At 39.0% G+C, this 24,660-nt stretch overlaps 1 protein-coding gene across 1 annotated transcript; it reads left to right on the forward strand.

The window, feature by feature from the left end:
• On the forward strand, positions 1 to 24,660 carry SLC13A4 (solute carrier family 13 member 4). Its single transcript, XM_066319715.1, has 16 exons — positions 1 to 134; positions 5,844 to 5,972; positions 8,531 to 8,667; positions 8,871 to 9,052; positions 9,750 to 9,804; positions 11,454 to 11,493; positions 12,217 to 12,294; positions 13,586 to 13,776; positions 14,965 to 15,084; positions 17,934 to 18,035; positions 19,114 to 19,215; positions 20,296 to 20,423; positions 21,492 to 21,622; positions 21,971 to 22,132; positions 23,585 to 23,722; positions 24,386 to 24,660. The coding sequence occupies exons 1-16, from the start codon at positions 36 to 38 to the stop codon at positions 24,521 to 24,523; spliced, it is 1,932 nt and encodes a 643-aa protein (XP_066175812.1). The 5' UTR covers positions 1 to 35; the 3' UTR covers positions 24,524 to 24,660.

The following is a 24,660-nucleotide window of genomic DNA, read 5'->3' on the forward strand; positions in this document are numbered from 1 at the left end:
AGAATCTGAAGGAGAAGAAAGCCACCAGAAGGAGCATGGCAATGATGAAGGAGATTCTCCGATCCAGAAATCTCTTGCTTGTTGTTCTCATTCCACTTCTGCTGCTTCCTCTGCCACTCATATACCCCAGCAGTGTAAGTACATTTTCATTTTCTTTTTAATGAAGTTTCCAAGGGCAGCAGGTAGTCCTGCTGATTAAGTTTGCAGTGTCCAAAAAAAAAAAAAAAAAAACCAAAAAACCCCACAAAAACAAAACAAAACAAAAAAAAAAAAAACCCAAAAGATATCAAGAAGCATATGTCTTTGAAAAATCAAAGACTCACATTTGAAGGACTGTGAGGGTCACTGAGAAATCATCACTAAGAGCTAGAGCTACCTTGAGTCGTGTCACAAGCAGAGCTGAAGAGCCAGGTGAAGATAGAAAAGCACTGATTTAAAGCAGAAATTATGGATCTCTTTCTAAAATAATATCTGTGTGGAAGGGAAAACAGAACAAACACAGCCATGACATTTTCTTTAATGAGAGATCTTTAAAAGAAATGCTGATAAAGTCTTTAGTTTATTTAGTAATTAGTATGCATGGAGGGAGTTTCAGTTTAGTGTGTGTTTATAAAGACAGCAACTCAGGTGAGGCAGGAGCTAGGACTTGGTGACAGTAATGTCACCTCTGCTGGAACATTTCAGCTCTGACATTGGCTCATAAATGCTGGCCCAGAGACACACACAGAAATGCAAAGGAGGGAATATCTTCTGCTTAACACGCAGACCGGGGAAAAAAGGAGTGAAAGCAGCTGTGCTCCTGATGCTGCTTTGGAGATACTGAATATCTTGATTTCATGGTAAAGTCCTCTCTTTGCACATCTCTGCAGTTGTAACCCATAAAACAGCAATGTTTCCTGCCTTAGAGAGGTGGTGATATTTAACTTATCAAAATCTGCAATGCATTAAAAATCTGCAGCTTATCCTTCCTCATAGAACTAGACAATAATCTGTCCAAAATGTGCAGAAATATCCATCTACCCTGCTAAAGATTAATTCTTCCTTAAAGTATCAGGGGATTTATGAATAGTAGTATTTTATTGAATAGAAATGCAAAGAATTAGAAATCGCATAGCTGATTTCAGAAACAAAATATTTGGTTTGGAAAATAAACCAGGATTCATAGAAAGGAAATGTTCCTGCACCACTGAACTGTATGCTGCACTTTGAGTTTTCCTGCTTTGAACTTCAATGTGTCTTGGCTGTTCTCTTATAGCGCTTTTTCATCTCAAGAGAGGGAATGAATAACAGAGAGCTGTGCTCTTCAGGGAACAGAAAGGCTCACTCTTTCACAGAGGCTTGTTTTACAGCAGGGTTTAATCTCCCCTGATGTCACTGGGAGGGTGACATGAAAAGAGATGCTCCCTGGCACGCTCAGCCAAGGGGCTGTAAAGCACCTTATGGGTGCTGAAGCAGGAGTTCACTGACAGGATTGCTGCAAGAATTGCTATTACTCCTCTGTGCTATTACTCTGCACCTTTTGGTGCTGCTTCACTGCAAAGTGATGTGAAAATCCATCCAGTGGAGATTTACACCCACATTGTATATATGTGAGTGACCACAGAGGGTGAAGTACAGCTGACAATCTGCCCAAGAGCTGATCAAATGTTTATAGTGCTATTAAGAAAACACCTACACCAAGCAAACTCTGCTGGCAGTACACTATTTGAGTGCTTTTGTGTAGGTTTTATTTTATTACAACCCATTTACTGTGATTACTTTTTAAATATGAAGATTAAATTTGATGCCTGCTCACATGCTTGTATTTTTGCAATTATATTAGGTTTTTGTCCTTTTTATAGAGATTGAAATTACCAGGTCATTCATATTCGCCCTTCTGCAGGGAATCAGCTTGCGATTTCTTTGATGATACCAGCACATCTCTGGAAATGTCAAAGAAGTATTACATGTGTAGTGGCAAGAGAGATCAAAGGGAACACAAGGACTCAGAATTGTTTGTAGATGCTGCTAATGGGAATAAATTCCACAGAATATAATTATTTTATATTATTTTGTAAAAATAAATGGTTGGGTGAAAAATGAATTTGAGAATTTTTTTGAAATTCCTTTTCCCCTTCTGGACTTATAACTGGACTTTCACCACAGGTTTGGACATATGGAAATGCCTTTCATGTCAAAAAAAGCGTATGCTTTACAAACTGAGGATCTTTTTCATTCTGTCCTTATTTCCTTCATTTTTTACAGTGACATGTGAGCATTTTTGCTTCTTTTTTTGTAATCTTTATCCACATTTTTTTTCTATTTTGTCTTAAAGCCACTAGAGATACCATAAGGCATCCCACATGATTTCAGTCAGCTGGGGACAGGCTTTCTGTGACCACTGTTCCTGTGGCCACACTGCAGCCAGTCAAGGACATTTGGATGACTCCTGGAAGTCAGCTGTTGGCAAAGTGTGAGACCTGCAGTATCAGGGGATGTTGGCCTGTTGATATGCCAAGTCAGCAGAGTGGACCCTAAAGCACAGAACATGCTTTGAAAAGCCACTGTTGACATGTTTTCGTTCACCTTTGGTTTTCTTGAAGGATAGAATTTCTGCAGGATCCCATAAAATCAAAGATATTATTCCAGAGGCTGGACTACCTCTTTGCAGAGCTTAACCACACATCTGCATGTAAGATTTGCAAAGGGCAAATAAGTGGGCAAATTTCCAACATAGAATTTATTTTTCCTTTTCATATTTCTGAGATCCTTGGATATTTTAGTTACTGAAGTTTTATGCATGACCCTTCATTGGAGTTTTTAGCCCTGGTTTACTTTCAGCTCCTCTTTTCTTTTCACCTAGGGGTTTGAATGAAGACAGATAATTAGATGATAGTCTCTTCAACCATCACATGTTTTCCTATTCCGTGCTTCGAGCTCTGAAGTGGGTTTAACAGAAATTTTAATTTTCAGTTACAAAACAACAGGTGAGGAGGGTGAAACAGCTAAAATTACACTGCCACTGCTTCAGTGTAATACTTAGTAGCTCTGGTAACCATTAATTAAATATATAAACTCAGTTCAATTAAACAGAAGAGATTAATATGGTTTCTCATGGAAACGAACTAAGAAAATAAATAAAGTTGCCAGACAAGCCGATTAAGATTTTACTGGAGATTAGCAGACTTGGCTTTCCCAGCACTTGCTTACACTTTTGTACCATTTAAAAATGGGGTTTATTTTGGGTTCATTTTGGTTTTGGCTTGGTTTTGGTTTAGTAAAATGATTACAGCCTAATGTATAGGAAACACAAAGACTTAGTGCCCATCCTTGTAAGATTTTAGTAGAGATGCAACTTCCTTTGCCACATTCCATTTTCACTTGCAGACTATTTTATTGTCACACACAGAGTAATGGAATATAACAATCACTCAAAGAAATCAAAGAGAAGTACATTTTTTGAGTGAGAAAAAGGTTTGGATTCAGGTTAGGATAAAAGTAGTTTTATTAATTTTGGAAGTACATACCCCTTGGATCTTACATTTGAACTGCTTTAAAATAAAAATCATTGTTTCTTCTTTCATTAGAAGTTATTTTTTTCCTCAGACAACTGCTGGACCTCACACAGAGCCCATGCAAACATAGTTGTTTGTTAGCAGAAATTAATTAAAAATTCAAAATGTGTCGGAGTCATGAGGTCACAAAAAAGGCCCTATGATCTGCCCTCTGTGGAGTATTGACCTTGAGGTATAATGCAGTTAAAAGTGACTGAGCAGCAAATTGGGTAACCTAGAGCTAAATTTCTCCAGTAGCCTTTCAGATACTCTTTATAACCTCTCAAGGCATTTGTCTGCTCAAAAGAAGTTCGGTTTTCTTATAAATTTACTTCAGTCATTCTGGTGGCCCTGCTTAATAAAATCCCAGAGTCATAGAATCATTAATGTTGGGAAAGACTTCTAAGACCATCAAGTCTCACTCCTAACCCAGCACTGCTGTGTTCGCCACTAAACCTTATTCTCAAGTGCCACATCCACAGGAGCTTCCAGGGGTTGTGGGTCCACCACCTCCCTGGGCAATCTGTTCCAATCCCTGACCACTCCACTCACACTGAAGAAATGTTCCCCAATATCCCCTACAAACCTAACTTGGCTTTGTTGAATCATAACTGTTTAATGTTATACTTTTCTGAAATAGAAGTCAGAGCAAGGTCTGGCAGCTAGTTTAAATGCAAGCTTCTGTGCAACCTTGGCTTCAATTCTCACACAAGTAAAGGAAATGCTGTGCATATCAGTCTATCTTATTTTCCTCTCTGGGCTGTGTTCTGCCTGTTGTTACTATAAGCTGTACTTCAAAGAAAGATGAACATCTGATTGTGGCTCTTTTTTAGAGGTAATGAATAAATGACATCTATAAAGACGAATTCATATACCAGCTATTGATTCATTCCCTTGAACCTACCTCCCTGTATAATTTCACCAGGCTTTACACCACCTTGTTCACAAAACTGATTGAAAACAATGAAATGTAAAACATGCTCCTCGATTTGCACAATGATCTGTGAGAATTGCTTGTGTGACCTCTTGAACGCTGCTTTGTTTATAAGTCATCCAGCCAGGATGCATGTATAATATATAAAATTATTTGTTAGGAGACTCAAATAGCATTTTTGAACTTTCTAAATAGCCATTTTTAAGCTGTGACTCCATATGGCTTAATAAATTCATATGGAACATCTGGTGCATAATGAAGAACAGATAAACTTATAGCTGAAGTAAACCAGTGCAGACCTACCAACTGCCCTAGGACAGCAGGTTAAGGCCAACACAGGACTTGGCTTCAAATTTGAGAAAAGAAATTCTCATTCTCTGAGGAGTGATGATTGAATGCTTGGTAAACGCTGGATTATGACATCAAACAAATTTATAAATGCATTTGAAGGAAAAACCTTTTCTTGAGGATAGTTTCTGTAATTATTAGTTGTAGTTATTCCTAGGTTTCTAAGTATAGAAACTATTGCTAAGTATAGCAAACTGAGCATAAGAAGAACTTCATTGTGTGCCACAAATAAAGACATAGCTTAGAACTGGACCAGAAGACCTCCATTCATTAGCTGTGTTTTCCTATAAGAATATTCAGCAGATAGCACTTTTCTCCATCATGTCCCAGCTCCCCATGACTGCTCACCATGATGCTCTCAATGCCTTTTTCTACCAGAAGCTTGGACAGCAGCAAATTTGTTTGATTAACTCCAATCACCTATTGCCTCCAACCCCGCAGGCCTGTGGTTTTCTTCTGAAGTTCTGTAGAAATTACCAGAGCAAATAAAATCAGCTAACAGAAGTGTTTGCATACTGTTAAAAAAAAGGAAAAACCAAACCAAGTTTCCAGAGCATTTCTCAAAATAACTACAAGGCAGTTTTATGGCAAGTATGAATGCTCTCATCTGGTCCTGAAAACTAACATTCCTGTCTTTATCCAGGACTGGAGAGAAAAATATGCAGAAGTAAGAGGTCAACAGCTTTAGTCTGAGGAGTGATGATTGGTAAACATCAGATTATGAAATCAAACAAATTTATAAATATATTTGAAGCCATTATTTTGCTGACAAATTGTTTTATCCCAGCACGTTGCCCTGTCTTATATGTGGAAACTTTCATTAGCATCACGTTCTGATACTGTCCTTTCAGAAGACAGCCAAGATTTCACACCCAAAGAGCTGCACCTTTGGAGGTGCCAATGCAGTCCTTTTATTGTGGGGGTTTTTTTTAAACCCAGGCATCCAAAGTCTGAAGAATCCTATGGGTGAGTTCAGAGGGGCATGTGGTGGGGCAGGAACACTCACCCTCTGTGCTTTGTCCCTGCAGGAAGCTTCGTGTGCCTACGTGCTCATCGTGACAGCCGTGTTCTGGGTGTCTGAAGCTGTGCCTCTTGGGGCAGCAGCCTTGGTTCCTGCTTTTCTGTACCCTCTCTTTGGGGTCATGAAGTCCAGTGAGGTCAGACACTTGCGTGTTTTTGTCATCTCATGTTCTTACTCTCAGCTAATTGTTTGAATGAGGCTGATCTCAGGGCAGCAGAGAGGCTTAGAGGTGTGGGAGGCAGAATTGGATATTTTGCAATGTGTAACTGGCTCCCACCAGGTCTTTCTTCGTCTGCAGATAGATATAGGATACAGCACAGGCACTATTAGCCAGGAGAGATGTCCATCCTTTCAGCTACTGTGTCACCAATGATTACCAAAGTCTATTGCATCAAAGGATCCCACCTTTACCCTCCTCAAATCCATGTAAACACCAGCTATAGGATATGCTGTTTCCTTCCAATTTCATTTATTATAGATGTCATATAAGACAAGAGGCCACATATGCTAAAACCAGTTACCATTTACTGCAAAAGACTAGATAATTTTGTTAGCCAGGTGAATGTCTAGTCCTTTTCCAAAGCTGTAACCTCCTGCTGCACTGTAGCAATCAGTTCTCAGGCAAAGGAGTAGCTGTACAAAAGGGTCTCAATGATCAGTCCTGAATTTGCTTACTTGAGGTTTTTTTGAATGGTAATTTCTTTCATTATATGCCAAGAAGTTATTTTATTTTCTCTACAACTTTTTTCCCTTGCCATTTTCCATCTTTTTGGGGGGAGATGAGGGGACAGCACATTTGATTTAAGGACAGTAATACAGATAATAATGCAGAGGAATATGCAGCAAACATAAAACTGTTGGATTTCTCTCACAGTCTAGCACAGGGAATACCCATAAATGGATGGAGACAAGCATAAGCTGAGAGTTTTATGACTGCTTATTCCCTCAAGTTTTGCAATAAAATGAGATACATTTTCATACCAACACAATTCAGTATTTTCACAATCTTTTTTTCCTAACATAAAGGTAAAGAAGTTGAGCATTTTCATTAAAAATTTGGCAGCACATTGGAGAAGGAAATTTTATGTCAATCTGAGAGAAATTCAGTACAATAGCAAATAAAGTGACAGTAAGACTACTGCAAAGAATGTATTATTTTCTTTAGGAACTGAAATAAATCCCTGTATTCGAAAATAAACAACTCTGAAGATGTTGCAGTATGTCAAATCTGCAGTTCTAGAGTCAATCTTGCCTAGAAAATTACTCACAAGACCCTAAGAACATGAACCAGTGTGTCATACATATGTATGTTGATATTAATACAACTATTAGCATTCACTTATTTCTCAGAAATTACTATGAAAGAAATAAAGGAAAAAAAAAGAACAAACCAGATTCTTCATGCTGCTGGATTGATGGATTTCCTTCATTCACCTCATTATTTTTTGAAAAGGTATCAGGAAAATAAAGAAAGTTAATGAGAACGAAAGCAGTGGAAGAAGGCCAAAAAGGTGATATTTAAAAGTTCTGGCACACAAATAGGATGGCCAAGTCTATTTAGTCACCACAGAGATTTATTAAATAAATGTCATTAAATATATAACTTGTTGCAGATTTCACAAAATAACATTATTGTCATTCTTGCACTTTATGGAGGAGCATCAGTGTAACTAAGAACAATGGAAAAATTATAGCTTCCTCTGATCTTAATGATTTTAAAATGCTGGCACCTACATTTCGTTAGAGAAATAGTTTTAAACCGAAGAAATGATGTGTTTTCAAAAATATTCCAGCAACAGCCTAGGAAGGATCGCATCAAAATGATATGAAAAATTTTGCTAGACCCCAAGCCATCTGTTTGAAGCTTTGTTTTTTTTTCTCCCGTTTTGTTTGTTTTTACAGAAGTGTGTGTGTATGTTTGTGTAAGAATTTTATGGTTTGCGTAATTTGTATTTTTGCACTTGCTTCACAGAATATCTTCTCATATTTTAGCAAGACCCACATCCACAATTCCTACTTTGGAGGTGGTCCCTGAATATTTTCCTGAGCCAGTGATGGGTTTTGCTCATTGTGTTTAAATTAAAGTTCTTTTTCTTGAAACTTTTTTCTCTTTTACTGATAAAATGGAAATGGATTTTCAATGTGACAAGTTTTGGCACAGGATTAATGGAACACTCAGCAATATACCAACTCTTTCTTATTGCATTCAAAGAGCAAGTCCCAAAGGACTTTTTTTCTGACGCTGCAGGCTGTAGGGATGCCACATTTTGCCCAAAAGCTGAACAAGACAGAATAAATACGGGCAAGATAGACAACAATGCCTCCAGAATGAGCAAGCAGATGAAGCACATGAATAAGCTGCCTTCAGTTTTGTGTGTGCTTGTTTCCATCTGAGCCTAGCTGAGTATGACTGACTTACTGCAGGCACTGAACATCCTGCCTGCAAATACAACATTTCCCTTGATCTGCTCAAAACTGAGGATCCTATAAACAATAGGGGATAGAGCCTTATTTGTAAACACAACAAGAAAGAGATTAAAGAGAATATTTTGATTTATGAATTCTTCATTTTCTCCAGCTCTCTGTCACTCTTACTCTAGGGAGCAGAAATGCACAATGCTGTATTTCTTCTCATTCAGGATGCTTTCCGTGTGCTTTTTTTAACTGACTGCTTCCCTCTGGCCCTCAATGCAGGTGGCTGCGGAATATTTCAAGAACACAACTTTGCTCCTCATGGGTGTGATTTGTGTGGCAGCCTCTGTAGAAAAGTGGAATCTCCACAAGCGAATTGCCCTGCGCATGGTGATGATGGCTGGAGCCAAGCCAGGCATGTGAGTGAACCTTGGGCTTTGGGGTAGTCTGAGGCTGAGTGCAGCAGCTTGAAACCACTCTGATCTTCCCATCCACGAGCAAAAGCTAACTTGGTTTGGTGCATTTTTCATACCCATCTTTCCTTACGTTCGAAAGCCTACAAATTTTCCCCTCCTTTTCCTGCCACCTCTGACTCCCTGTATTTCCCTGTGCTGCACTCCAGGTTGCTCCTGTGCTTTATGTGCTGCACCACGGTGCTCTCCATGTGGCTTTCCAACACCTCCAGCACAGCCATGGTGATGCCAATCGTGGAGGCAGTGCTCCAGGAGCTGGTGAATGCTGAGGAGGACTGCGAGGTCATCACCACTGCAGGCAGCACCACTGCTGAAGAAAACAAGCCAATAGGTATTTGTATAAATAATATATAAGTAGCATAGGCCACTCTTTTCTCTTTTGATTATCATGACTAAACTTGTTGATACATGTTATTCCAATTCTATCAAGGTCAGAGCTGTCTGACTTAGAGTGCCAAAAACACTTATATATACTCTTTCATTTTGTACTCTGATATTCCTTTCAAAAAAATGAAAGGAAGTCCTAGAAGTGATGGAAGATTAGGAAATTATTCATACTGAATTAAGGCATCTGCTGTATTGGTGTGCCATAAACTCTTCATCATAGGATTTTACAGGGTTGGAAGGAAATCTTTGGGAATAAAGTCCAGGAAATTTAGAAGGGGCTCAGACAGAAGTTTTCTCCTGACAATCCTATAATAAAAAATTGATAAGAGCTCTAAGCTTAATTTTGTTCACTTCTTCCCAGAAGGAAAAGGTTTAGGAAGAAAAGAATCTCTTTTTTCTCTTACTTTACAGTTTCCAGGCTGAAAATTGTTTCATCCAACCTTGTCTATTACATGTAGGTGTCACAGTCTTTTAATTGTCAGATGCACGTGATCAGTACAATACAAAATAATAAAATGCCACATCAAGAGAGCACCTGAGAGTGTTTGGACAAGTTTTGTTTGCAGCAGTGCCTCCAGGTGTGACCCAGGGGCTCAGCTCAGCTCTTACCCCAAGGGCTGCTCTCTGTTCCTCTGTTGCAGGTCTCGGCGAAAAGCACGGCCAACCTTCACTGGAGCTTATCTTCATCAATGAGGAGTAAGAATGAACCCTGTACACCAGGACTGGACATTTGAGCCCTACACAGGTTGCCATTAGATGAACCCAGAAGTTAGAGCCAGGAAGGGCAAGCAGAACCTTACAAGTGAATGTTTCACATATGACTACAAGGAAAGCTTACATGATAAATGGGATTAATGCAATGGTCTGGATCTCACTAAAAATTCGCAGTGTTCATTCATTTTTTAACACTGTGGATATTTTAGGGAGAAGGAAAATATTTCTGGGGATTTGAAAGCTCTTTTGAACTCTGAGTTTGTGCTGTGTAAGCAAGTGCTGTCCACAAATTTTTATCTCTGTTCCCTTGAAGGAACAGTGATGGAGAAGATCCAAGTACAGCATGGACTGTCCACAGGACATATCCAGAGGGACATCACTTACAGAGCATACCTGAAGAAAGTCTGAACTGCCTGCATTTAAGAGAGAGATGAGAGTAGAGGGCAAGGGGACATGGGGGAGAGAGAACCCACAAAAAACACCCTCCCCTACAAAACTTGTAGAAGATTTCTTTAAATATAGACAAGTATCTTCAGAGTAGAAGTATCTTCAGAAGTATCAAGTATCTTCAGAATATATTCAAGTATCTTCAGAAACTAGTAGTTTCTATTTGGGGTAGAATCTAGTAAGGGGAAAGGGTAAATCAAGTGAAGGACTAATTTCTTTGTCAAATTATCTAATAAACCACCAGTTCAAGAGATACAAGACAGTATACAAAGCTAATGTTCTAAAAATTTATTATAGGCCAGTTCTGAGGAGCATCTCATGAAGTGTGAGAACAAAATTGCACAGTCCCTTTTTCAGCTACTTCTGCATTGTTCGCAACTGTTCAAAATAAAAAAGAAGCAAGTTTCTTTTACTTTAAACTTCAACGTATTTTAAAACAAATATTATAATTCAAAGGTACAGGTTCATGACTTTAAGTTAACTTGCAAGATCTAAATAGTTTTCCCATTAATCTAGAGATTATGAGGGTTTTCTAATATTCCCTCTGTTATCTCTTTTTATCCCAGCCATATTTTCTATGCAATATAGAATCAAATCTTCAGATTGGCATTGTACCATTAATCCCTTTAAACCCTGTTGAAGAGTATGTGTGGGATATTTCATACACATTTATTATTAAAATAGGATTACTTGAAAAAGAGCTTTGAATTTGGCAGGAAATAAATTCAGTGGATTGTTTGCATGATCCACATGCCACACAGGACAGGTTTTAGGGAAGGCTTTAATGTGGTACAGGTAGGTACTCAGAACTAGCACTGGAAAAGTTGGCAAAGAAAGAACCTGACTAGAACAGGCAGCAGTGGTGCTGGATTGCTTGGTGATTCACTTCACAGAGAATGGAGTCCTCTCCCAGAATGGGGTAAATACTGCCAAGAAACAAATTTTTTCTTGCATGGAGGTGGAACACTACTGTTACACAGCTAGAGATTGAACTATGAAACATAATAACGACTCTTATTGTTTGGCCAAGAGCCCACATAAAAGGTTTTAATAAGTGGTATTCAGCACTTAAGTAAGCACTAGTTCTCCTGCAGATGTTGCCCCTCCTACCTGTAATGTATGTCTCTTGCAGGAGCTGGATGAACATGCATTTTTAAAATATCTTTTCCTTTCTTTGTTTTTAGTGCTACTACTACTGACTTCAGCTCCTTGATGCACTCAAAGGTATTGTCATAGGTGGTATCTTCCATGCTACTCTGTCTTCTAATGCAGGAACCCGCAGAGGAAAATGCACCCAGCTCTGAAAAAAACCACCTGCTGGTCCCTTTATTTCAAACGTGTCGTGGTTGTTGGTAGAAAGTAGGTATTGCAGACTGTCCTGCTTTGTATTTAACCTGTCAGCCTGCTTGCACAAATCATTTGGAGAACATCAGCTCTGTAACAGCAACAACATAAGTACAAAACAATGTAAGTCTGTTGTACTCCTTGTTGGAGATCCTGGGATCCAGTCAGTGAACTAACAATTCCATATGGTTTCTGGCAAATTCAGATATGATATTTTGTTGTTCCAGTATTGCCAGCTTCTGAAGCTGAGAATTCTCAGTTGCTACAGCAGCCTGCACATATCACAAAGTCACAGGCTCAAGGGACCTGTAAGAGTCTCCTACAAGACCTAATCTCATCATAGTCTGACTTTAAAATCACTTAAAAAAAAAAAAAAAAAGAAAAAAAAGCAGGGGGCTTAAACCTTCCCCCCCCCCAGCATAACATTAACAGCTGATTTTTAGTGGGTTGGATTTTCTTGTAGTTTTGGATCCTTTTTGTTTTTTTTCCTGTTTTGTCCCCAAAGCATGCCAGCCAGGGCCTTTACAAAGCATCACAAATTCTATTCCAAGTGTTCCTAGGAACTCAATAAAGGCTAATCCAAAGGCATTTTCCTCCTTGCAGAGTATGAATGGTGTCCACATGATAGCCAACCCTATTGGAACAATGAATTCTACAAGCAATGGGCAGCACCTACCTCAGGTAAGGAAATGTTAGACCTGAGACAAAAGACAGATGTGAATATCACCTGATCCCCACTATTTCATACTTGCTCCTTGAAAGGAATCATCTCCATCATCTCGCCACAGCCACAGTTTGGCCCTTTGCCAGTTCTTGCTCCCATTTATATGCAGCCTGCACAGGTATGTTCAGAAAGTATGTATCTTCCCCAATGGCCAGGACAATTTATTTAGCTCTACATCCAGTAATGTGATCATGAGTTTCCTTTATTATTTGACTGTAACAGCCACTTTGTTTCTGCAAATTCTCCTTGGAAAATAGCCCAACTCAAAAATAACAACCCCTGGCATACAAAACCCTACTCAGAATAAAAAAGCAGCAGGCACTGACCATTAATCTGTTCAGCCACTTTGTTGGGTACTCTTAGTATCCACTTCCTTTTTGTCTTTCAAAATATCCAGTCTCAAAATCCTCCATTAAATCAATTCATTCCAGTATTTCTACTTCTCGTGAGTGGATCCAAGAAGAGATTGCTGTTTGAATGACAATTTTGTAGTATCCTAATGGCATAAGTTTATGTCCATGAAAGAATAGGCTAAAATCAACCCATGAATTTGCATTCACAGTTCAAAAATAAATCAAAAGACAAATTAGTAAATGTAACAAGCCTTTCTGAACCACTTGCTGCCTTTTCCCTCATTCTTAAATTACAGGTTGCATGAGAAGTGCCTTGAAACACTGTACTATTTTTCCCCGTACCAGGACTTGATCTACCAACAGAGATAGTTTCCTGTCACTCATAAGAAAGCTTCTCTTGGAGAAGAATTTTCTCCTTCCATATTCCCATCACTCAGCCTTTTCCATGCAGTTTTGAGATCCCCAGCACTCCATCCCTAATTAGAGACCCTGAGCCAGTAAAAGTGTGAAAAGTTCACAAAGCCTTTGTGTGGTGGCTGCTCCTAAGCCTCCAGGATTATGGATTCCTTCTGCTCAGTGCTGGCACCCTGTCCCTGCAGCTCTCAAAGGCTTTTGGTATCCCACTGACATTCCAGTCAGACCTGGAGCTGGCCCAAACCTTAGCCAGAAGTCTGATTACTGCTTGTCCTACATTTTTGTCACAAGCCAGGCAATTTCAGACCCTGGGACAAGACCCCAGGATTGATCCCAGTTAATCCCTGTGAAGAAAAACCTGGCCTCCCTTACCTCTCTTAAGAACCAGTTGCTCCTCTGGGCCCCGAATCACTCTGGCATTAGAGCAAGCTGGGCTGCTGTCCTGATCACCTGCTTTGCCTGTGGATGTGTCCCCTCACAGGCTCAGCTCCTGGTCCTGCCCCCTGAGCCCTCGGACCTCAGCCTGGGCAGCAAGTCCCGGTACCAGAGCAGGCATGACCACATGGTCTGCAAATGCCTCTCCCTGAGCATCTCCTACGCAGCCACCATCGGGGGGCTGACCACCATCATAGGCACCTCCACCAGCCTCATCTTCCTCGAGCACTTCAACAAGTAAGTGACACTGGGATTTGGTGAGAATGCTGGGTGAGCCATCATCATCCTTGTGGCTCATTTCCTACCCCAAGGAACCCTAGTAAGAGCACTCTCTCTGAAGGAAAATTTGCTTCTTTCTCTGCTCCAATGGTTAATGTTTGTGAGCTAATACACATCTTCCTCTCATGCAAAGTAAAAACTCCTCAGGGTGTGGTAACACTGAAGTTTCTCCAGCAACTTCTTTTGATTTGACATACTGATTATCCTGAAGGCAGCAGGCACTCTGGAAAAGTAAACACTAAAGCTATGAAGATGGAGCAAAGAAGACAAAGAAATACTCACAAAAGAAGAAATCTCATATAAACAGCTGCTCAACATGTAGTGCAAAAAAAAAACAACAACCCAAAACAACTTAGGTATGTGGCCTTACACATTTGCCTCAGAGAAGATGAGAAGCAGCTCCTTGATCACCTAAGTATTTCCTTTATCATAGGTCCAGGGCTCTCAAAGACATGAATGTTTCAATGTCAGAAACATTCATGTTTTTCTGTCAGAAGACTGGTGGCTCTTCTCATGCCCAGAAACACATCCAAGTTCAGATCTGATTCTGACTATCTACTGCTGCCACTACTGCCTTGACATCTCTCATTCACCTCTTTTAAATGGTGGTAGCAAAGAAGACTAAGTTCAGAAGTCATGCTTAACCCAAGGATTTGGATTTTACAGAATTTTCCAGGATCTTGCTTTTATGACAGTTACACGAAATGCACACATCCAGCATCTTTTTCAGAGCACAGGAGAATGTAATCAATACTTGTGTGGCCCATGAGAAGACACAGAAAGAGGTTCTGGGTGAAATCATTCTGAAGTCTGACAACCCTAAAAAAAGCTTTAATATAAACCACAGGTAGGGATGGAGTTTCACTGCAGCTATTTCCAAGTGTTTTTGGAGATGGTCAGACAATCCAGACTATCTGATGTTAAAGGTTTGGAAAGCTATAGCATTTGTCTCTTTGTTTCACTCTGTACATGTAATATGAATGCAAATGCTGTTGCAAATGCAAACTGATGGAATTTTTCTATCACTCCATGACAGATATGTATGCCTATAGATATACGCCTACATGCCTATAGTGTGTGCAACTATGTCTGTAGGAGGTCCCTTTACTGTTCTAACTTCTCATGCATCCTCTTTTTAATTTACAGCCAGTACCCAAAAGCTGAAGTGGTGAATTTCGGAACCTGGTTTCTGTTCAGTTTCCCCATCTCCCTCATCATGTTGGTGCTGACTTGGTTCTGGCTGCACTGGCTGTTCTTGGGCTGCAAGTGAGTGACATTGTTCAAGATGTACAGATTACAAAAGCAAGGCATCTCCAGCTCCTCTCAAACATGTCTCATTGCAGAATTTTTGACTGAGTCTCGTGCAGAAATTTTGACTGACAAATGACAGAATTTAAGGCACAATTTCCTTCTTCTTGCCAGAACAAGTATCCAAGGAAATCTCACTGCTTAGCTGCCCTACATAGACAGCAGTGTAGAATATTGCTGCTTGAGATTGAAGTGCCCAGGTATTGCTGATAGAAATCTGCACTGAACATTCAACTGGTTTGGGCTTTTTTCATTCTATGACATTGAGGATTCCCTTGTGGATCAAAAATCTTGTTATAAATCCTTCTGAAAAAGCACAGTTCAGAAGGTGAAGAGAAAAATAACTGCAAGTGAACAAGTTACTTTTCAAATCTGCCTCCAACTCAATAAAATTAATATAAAGCCAGTTAAAATTAAAGGTAAATTGACTCCATATATATTTCTCTTTAAAGTGGAAAGGACTCACAGCCTAAGAGACAAATACATTTAATACTAGTAAGTCCCTAAGCTCCAAAATAAGAAAAAGTTTCAGTCTTCTAGTCCATTTGTATCACATAATGTCCTTACAAAGTTAATGAAAACTGCCTAAATGTGTGCATTTAGAATGGATTCGTTAATCTGCATTAAATTGTGATGCAGACACATTTACTCAGAATTAAATTGGTCTTAATTTGATTTAGTTTACTCATAAAAGTAAACTGAAGTGACATCACTGTTTCGCCCAGGACAATGAATAAATTGATAGTGAGTTCTGCTTGCTGCTGACCTTGACTAGATTTGAAGAAGTAATTTAGAGATGAATGGCTCCACGTCCCTCTCAGTCAGTCTTGTAGTTCCAAATTAAAAGGCTAATATAAATTCCCTCTGCCACTTTTTTTTAATCTTGAGAAGAAACAGGTCCTAACATGACCCTCAATTAATTTGGTTTAAAAAAAAATAAAATTGAAATTCCACATTGCATCCAAGACTTCATGCTGATTAATGTTGCTCTAAATAATACCAGAGACTGCAGCATTATTGACTTTTTGAGACGTACTAGTTAATTCCAAGGCTCCTTAATCTCTGACTTCTATTCACTGCACTTCATTTAGGAACATATTATGCTGGGAGCTGGGCTTCAGTACTCTGCCTTCACATCCTCCTGAGCATGGAAGCACTTAGAACACGTTGAAACAGCTGCCTAATGCTTGTGCATAAATGTTTAATGAATTCTCATCATGTTGTTTTCCTAGGAAGCCCTGTGCCACCAGTCTGCTCTTACTTGGCTTAGCTGGAGCAGCATTTCAGACTTTAAGGCCCTAGACCAGGTCAAGGGTGAAAGAGAATGGACCCATCAAAGGATCTTTGCCAGCAAAGAGCTAAGGGTAGAAGTTATTACAGAACTGTCCTTTGTAAACCATATAGCTCTTCTCTTCCAGCCTCCTCTCTCCCTGCTGGTAGATTTTACTGAAGTCTAACAGCAAGATTTTAAAGGAAATTTAAATCACCTATAGAAGAAGGACAGTGCTAAGTGAGCTAAAAAAAATGTGTTACGTATTTGCCCATGTGAAATGAAAACCCTGGTTAGGTCCTTTTGTTGACCAGACAGGGCTTGTCTGGATCTTGAGCAATGCAAATTCCTTTGTGAGTCTGTTCTTCAGCAGATACATTGAGGGAGATTGCAATCCATGGTTTGGCCAGTGCTACAGCTTGGGTGCCTAATGAGGTACCAAATGAGATACTAAAGTAGCAGGAAGGCACTTAATAGCATAAAGGCACCTATTATCACCTAAAAGAACTGTAAAAGTTGTGCTGCCATGGTACCTGAGTCACTGCTGCTGCCTCTTTTAGACTGGCTTAGATCCTGTTACACCTCTGTGTGACAGAGGGCACAGCTGGAGTGAAAAAGCAAGGATCTGCGGCTCAAAGCACAGCAAGATAATCCTTCTGGAAAGAAGAAAATAAGAGGGTTAAAGTGAGCTTGAAAGCATCTTAATTTGAATTGAGAATGTCAATGCTTTCTTATAGAATGAAGTCAGACTGAATAAACTAAGGAATCCACTTATCGATACAAATGGGAGGAGGATCAATACATCCAGCTAGGAAATATGCTCATGTTTTCATGTCTCTGGCAGAAGTACAGGCATTTTTCACCTGGACAAAACCCCAGGCTGACTCCCCTGACCTCTGTGGTGCTGTTCTGGTTATGCCTGGTTTAGAAATTATGACATTAGAAATTATTCAGCTATTATGGCAGTATAAGCAGAATCAGACAGGTTGTGGCAGATAGTGGAATCCCAAGCACAGCTTTCCTTCATTATAAATCTTGAATATTCAAGGCAAATATGGTCTCAAAAGCCAGAGAAGGCCCCAAATATGTTGGATAACCCTGATCCAACTGGAAAGCATAGTTAGCCCATGAAAAATTTCTATTGATAGCTGACCTCTGTCACAGTCTTTCCATGTGATGATAGACAATGGCCAAAGCTTTTGGAGGTTTCTGGCAGCTCTTTGAGGAAGCCCACGCAGAGGGAGCCCAGCCATTGCTCAAGATGGCTCAGAGATACCACTCAGTACTAGTCAGAGCACCCTGGGGACCTTCCAACTATGTCTAGAATTGAATCTTAAAAGAACTTGAAACCAGATTAATCAAATATCACACGCAGTTATTTCCTTTCCCGTTGTCATCAGGCCTCGCCCCAGTCACATCTTCTCCCAACAGTTCCTGATATCAAAAATTTCAGTCTACGTCATTGCTGGGTTGTTTTTTTTTAATCACCTTTTCCCCCCTCTTTATGCCCTTGCCTTCTTTTATTGTGTTACCTCAGTTTTAAAGAGACTTGTTCCGTGAGCAAGAAGAAGAAGACTAAACGGGAAGAAATGTCAGAGAGAAGAATTCAAGAGGAATACAAGAAACTGGGAAATGTTAGGTAAACCAGACCTGCCTTCCTTGAGGTTTTGCCTCTCTAGGCCAAACCACTGTCTCCTTTTGCCCTCCACGCTGCCTTAGGCTCATGTAGCTTATTCTAAAACTCTCAGCTCTTTTTTTCTCCCTTCCAGGACAGAAATAAAACTAAATGCAAAAATGAAGTAAAATCGAAGACTTGGTTACACTTATCTATTTCTGGAGAAAAAGGAAAAAGAAAGCAAATATTCGACTTTATTCCAAGGTTCAAAGACAAACCTTGACTCAGAATGACCTTTGAACCCTAAAGGACCCCTTCTCTCAATTCAGGCACATACTTATTTTAGTGGAAGTTCAACAAAGGCTTTTTCCCATCCCATGAGTTGTTCAGTTTTCCCAGTTGCCCATAATGTTTAAGCATGATGGCAAGAAATGTTTCTTGAAAAGATTATTTGGCAAGATTTTAATTTTCAAGAGGGCTGATACGGCACAGAACTCCTTCTTCACAGAACTACTTTGTGCTCTTTAACTGGAATGCTGAGAGAGCAACTGCCTGAATACAATAAACTCTGAAATTAAACTGTTGTTCAGGCTGTGCCTAAGTATAAAATCACTCTTAATTTAAATCTATGCTAAATTAAAAATCCTCAAGCCACCTCAAGTATCCTCAAGTCACCTTGTGTGCACCATCTGTGCTAATTTACATTGTCATTTGCTCTTAGGCTTTCTACCCTTCTAAAAAATGCAAGAGAATGTGTTTACAGTGGAATGCTAATATGAACTTCACCTTGTTAACACATTTAATCAGATAATAATGCAAATACAAAACAAGCATTTAGAAATATTTTCCTTCAGGTCTTGCCCATGAATGATTAAATTGCAAATACAGATGGATATTTTTAGCTTATTTCTTACTGGATTTAGATAGTTCTCAGCTGGGAGCCAAATCTACAATCTTTTAATTCAAACTAATACTCCTTGCTATTTTTCATATGTTTTTTAGCCTTTTTTTTTGAAGCCAGTTTCTACTTTCTTACTTCTGGAACTAGTTCTTGAGTTTTCAGGCAGACCTTGGAACTGCTTTCTCTGGTTTTTATTTCTAGCTATCCCGAGATGGTGACTGGATTCTTCTTCATCCTGATGACCTTGCTCTGGTTCACTCGTGAGCCTGGCTTTGTACCAGGATGGTCATCTTTTTTTGAGAAGTGAGTAAAATGCCCTAAACTGCACAGGGATACAACTTTGCTTCTTATGACTTTCTACAATATTTTTTTCCCCTAAGACATCATCAGCCATATTTAACAAAGCAGTGAAAAATGGAGTCTTTATTCAAAAAATAGGATTTTTTTTCTTAATTTATATTTGTTCTTATAATGGAAAAAATCCATTCTTTCTCAATATTCAAAATTAGTTAAGTGAAGAAAGTAAATTTAAAAAATTCAAATGTAAAAGAATAGCAGGGTCAGATTTTCAGCTTAAAATATTTTAGTGCATTCACAAAGAAGTTTTCACTAGAATATATTTCAACTATAATTGAAATTACAATTTTTGACAAAAAGTGTTTTATCAACAAAATACTCATTCAATTAAATATTTCTGAGAATGGTAACTGAAGCAGATAATTTTTCTTTTATTTTAAATGATATTGAAACAAACTACATTAAAGCTTACTATAACACACTTTGTACATCAAAAAACAAGTGATTTGAATGTAGGTTTTCTTTATATTGCTACTGTATATAATTTCTTTAATCTTTATTCCAATCTTTAATCTTTATTCCAATTTCAACAGAAAACCAATTTCCAATTTCCAATACTGTGATTTTTTGATTATCACTGGAGTTTGGCACTCCTCACAATACTTTTACAGAAAGAGTTTTAAACATTTAATTTAAAATCAATCTACAGTTCACGTCTAAAAGCTCACTTGGGTTTGGCTTTTCCCCAGAATATGTTTACTGCTTCTTACACTACAATAAACACACTATTTTTCTGTACCTCCAAGTTAATAGATTTGTAAACCAAAAGGGATTATTTTTTTCAGTCAGAATGTTAAAAATTGTTGAGCTGTGATTGAAGTTGGCTACCACAGTCAGTTTAACAAATGGGAAAAAAATCCAATTTGTACACTTGATATGCAGGCTTATTTTTGTAGTGGGCTGTTAGTATGACTTCAGATGTGGGAATACAACTGCACCTGCAGAAATGTGCTTGGAGCTATTTACCTGGTTTGGAAATGCTTCTGTTAATGTGTTCTTATGAAAACATTACTGTTTCTTTCCTAGGAAAGGTTACCGGACTGATGCCACTGTCTCTGTATTTCTTGGGTTTCTCCTTTTCCTGATTCCAGCAAAAAAACCATGTTTTGGAAAAAGGAGAAAAGGTGAGGAGAATGCAGTAAGAAAGACAGCTGGTATATTTTCAATGTCTAATGATTTTTTTTTTTTTGTCTGTACAAAGTTCCAAGATACTTTGATGTTGGTAAATTAAGGTTCAGTTTCTCCTCTGATAGCAGCTCTTCCTACATCAGACCCCCTTTTCCTCTGCTGTAATTCACATTGTCTCATTCAGAGGAGGACAAACAGGTCTGAAATCTGAGACTGCCACCTCTTCTGTGCTAGCAGAGTTATTAGACTTTAGGGCTGAGGACTGAGCTTTAGGAAATGTTTAAATGGAGTTCTATTTTAAAATAGTATAACGCAAAATCAGCTCAAGAGAAGCCCTAGCAAAAAATCAGTCATCACTTATACAGTGGAAATCACTGTCATGTTTTAAGATAAACATAAAAGAGGTTACGAAGGGCCAGATATTTCTTCCAATTTTGTGCAATGCTTCCCTCAGTCTTCTTGATAATGAGATTATTTCACATTTGTGTTTGGGTAGCACTCAGTGGTTTGATCAGTTTGCTGCACCAATCTTTCAGCAGTGCTGTATGAAATTAGAATTGTCTGCACAGTCTTATGTAGAGATTATAAATGTATATAAATATATTTTTTATACTGTCTTATATTGTACAGGTTTCAGGAAAATATGACACTCTAACTCTTCCTTCAAGAAAATACTCAGGCACTTAAAAAACCTCAGATAAAATCTAGGGGCCTAAATGCACTTTATCAAGCATCGTGGCCTATTTCATAGCCCTTCTTTGGTAATATAATCCCATTGTAACACCACCTCAGTGGTCTACAGATACATGCACAAGCATATCACAGCTCACAGTCCCCCAAAAAACTAACATGAAAACACAGGGGTCTACAATTATTTACATTAGAAGAACAGCCAAGGAAAAGTCAGGATGTTTGGAATAAATATGCTGCATTTTCTGTAGCCAGCCTATCCAGAGAAACAGGCTGTGCACTGCCTCTTTGCCTCTCTCTCAGGCAGTCCCATGCATATTCAATCATTTCTATTCTTGTGAAAAATGTGAAGGTCTTTGCAAAAAGGGTAGTATAATGCTGGTCACACACTTAATTTGATATAGGAGATGGTGAAAAGTCAACAGGCATTAACACACTGGAGCCCATCATTACCTGGAAGGACTTTCAGAAGACCATGCCCTGGGAGATTGTTGTGTTGGTTGGAGGAGGTTATGCCTTAGCAGCTGGATGCAAGGTACTGGTGTAGATTTTTTTTTTCTATCCTCCTTCCTAAACATATTATCAACCTGCTCTTTTATTCCTTTGTATGCTCCTCAATTTGGATTTATGATGTGGATACTTACAAGTTTGTACATAATGTAGTGGGCATCTCTCCCTGCACTCAATATATGTCTTTCTTGCTATTTATTAACACTGCAGTGAAATCTAGGTTACTGAGCAAAAGGAAATGTGGAAAGCATTGACCTAAACTTTGTTTATTTGCTGGCGGGATTCTCTGATGTAAACAGCCACAGAAAGAATAATCTGTTTTACAAACATACCAAGTATTTTAGTAATTCTTGTGCTTCTGTCCTTTCCTCAGACCTCTGGCCTCTCTACGTGGATTGGACGTCAAATGCTCTCCCTCAGCAGCCTTCCCTCCTGGGCTGTAACTCTGCTGGCTTGCATTTTGGTGTCCATTGTAACAGAATTTGTTAGCAATCCAGCAACCATAACCATCTTCCTGCCTATTTTATGCAGCATGGTGAGTTAAAATTGTAACATTTTTAGTCTGTTGCTTCCTCACAGGCTTGCAGGAATCTTTCGGGGTGTCAGGGTCTTGGCAGTCTATTCACATGAAACCCAGCCCAGCCTCAGCTCCCAAGCTACTGTTCTGTAGTCTTTGAACTAGGGAAAATAACATAATTGGGCAGCAAAATGCATATTTTATTATCAAGGAATTTATAATACCTCTCAGACAAAGTGCACTGAGGAATTCATATGCCAGGTACATGAGAAGATGAGTATAGAATCAACAAGTTGGTGAATTTCACATAAAGCTTGAGATGCTTTTGTCAATGTTATTTTAAATGTGCTGTTCATTACTTAGTAGTCATGTGATTCCCTACTTCTGACAAAAGACTGGAGTGCTGAATTTTATTTCAGATTTAGAAGTGTTCAAGGGATTGATTTGTTAAGTATACTGTCTTCCAATATGGAAAGCAGAGATGTTTTACGGGGCAGAATAAAAAACAGGATGCTATTGACAAAGGTAGAAGAAAGTGATAGTAATTTAATTTTATATTGGAATAGCAATTACAGAATTTTTCCCTTTTTTATGTAATGTGAAACATCTTTCCCTATTAAAACTTTTTAATGGGATTATCCCAAAGCATATTGTGTGAACAGTTCTGAGTTAATATTAAGATGTGACTAGATCAAAAATACGTGTTTCTGCAGCTTAGGAGTTCAGATCTGCTTCTGCTCCATGCAGAAATAGATTCTCCCGAAAAATTATTTAGAGTAGTAATTTACTTGTAGCGTGAACTGCCATCTTAAGGCAGACTCTCTTAGATTGCAAAAGTAGCCTGGAGACACTTCCCAAAATGATTGTAGCCTTGTTTATCCTTCCCTTTCCCTCTCATATAAAACTGGGCCAAAGCAACGTAATTGAAAATGGAACATTTTATCACCACTGAAAACTGCATTCTTAAGTCCACTGCAAAGAATATTCCATTATCCCTGCCTTCTTACCATGCAAGTTTGGATCATGAGCAGCTGGTTCTCTTAACCACTGTTCAGGAGGACATCACATAATGGTCCCAGCATACTCAGCAACTGGAAAAAGCTAGTTCTTTGTGTTAACCTGTTGCGATTTCTCATGGGTGAAGACTGAAGCAGCAGTCAGTGTTAAGGTCCAGGAGACACAACACAGAATGACACAGAGAACAAGTGGAAGAAAGAGCAAAGGTGTCCTATTAGCAGCAAACCCCATCCTCCCTCAGTGGGAAATGTCTCAAGAGAGACCCTGGAGCAGGACCACTCAAAATTATGGCATTGCTCTAAAAAAACCCAACCAACCAAAAAATACTTCCACGCTTAAGTTTAGAAATTAGGCAGGTGTGATTCACAGCAAACAGACAAGGTCCTTTCATAGCAATTGTCAGCCCTGACTTTTACTGATTAGTGAAACACCTCTCTCCTGCTGTTCCTCCAGTCAGAAACCCTGCTTATCAACCCTTTGTACACCCTGATTCCTGTCACCATGTGCATCTCATTTGCGGTGATGCTGCCTGTGGGTAACCCTCCAAATGCCATTGTCTTCAGTTATGGGCACTGCCAGATCAAAGATATGGTGAGTCTTGGCACTGGCTATATCCTCCCATGCTTCATGCAACTCTAACACCTACTCCCACATTCAGAAGATAATAATAGTAATAATAATAATAATAGTAATAGTAATAACAGCAACAACATTGGTGCAAATAATAATTATTCACTTGCTGCTAATATTTAGTAGTGATGACTGCACTGCTCTTACACAATACAGCTGTCAGGTTAAGAAAAACCACAGATCTGCTGTAGGATGCACACATTTCTTATCTGCATTGTATTTTTTAAATGTAATGGTCTAAAGAGGAGTATGCGATTCTTTGCACTGACCTAGTAAGACAAGCACACGAGAGCATAAGAAATTAGATTTATCACATAGCTCCACAGTAAGTTGTGTATCACCCTGTTATGTGTGGTTTAATTCTCCATTCTGATTATCTGATTGAGAGGTCCAAGTGACAAACTGAGCAGCTCACAATGAACTGCATCACTCCAGTCATCATTCCTGAATACTCCAACATGTCCCTAACACATATGCTCCCATTTATGCTTTTTTTTTTCTTTTTGCTCTATAAATCACTATATATAAATTATCATAGGATACATGCATCAGCATAGATCCTATCTTTTTTTCCTAGGTTAACTGTTTTTCATGAAGTCTCTCTGATATATTTTGTTTTTGCAGGTGAAAGCTGGCCTGGGTGTAAATCTGATTGGCCTGGCTGTTGTCATGGTGGCCATCAACACGTGGGGAATTAGGCTGTTCCAGCTGAACACCTTTCCAGAGTGGGCAGCAGTCAGCAACATCACAAGCCAAATGTAATCTTCAATGGACAAAAGATCAAAAGTGCAAGACCAAAGCAAGTTGGGACAAAATATTGCACCTACATTTCACATACAAAAGAAAGAAGGAAATTGTGTATACATAGAACCAGGATCCATTGTAAAACCATGAAGAAA

This window comes from Sylvia atricapilla, chromosome 5, assembly GCF_009819655.1.
Source record: "Sylvia atricapilla isolate bSylAtr1 chromosome 5, bSylAtr1.pri, whole genome shotgun sequence".
In the NCBI taxonomy this organism is placed as follows: domain Eukaryota; kingdom Metazoa; phylum Chordata; class Aves; order Passeriformes; family Sylviidae; genus Sylvia; species Sylvia atricapilla.

Coding starts and splice junctions, on each gene's coding strand:
- SLC13A4 (XM_066319715.1), top strand. CDS start 36: ATGGCAATGATGAAGGAGATTCTCCGATCCAGAAATCTCTTGCTTGTT. Junction 5,973..8,530: donor GGGTCATGAAGTCCAGTGAG/GTCAGACACTTG, acceptor CCCTCAATGCAG/GTGGCTGCGGAATATTTCAA. Junction 19,216..20,295: donor TGGTCATCTTTTTTTGAGAA/GTGAGTAAAATG, acceptor TTTCTTTCCTAG/GAAAGGTTACCGGACTGATG.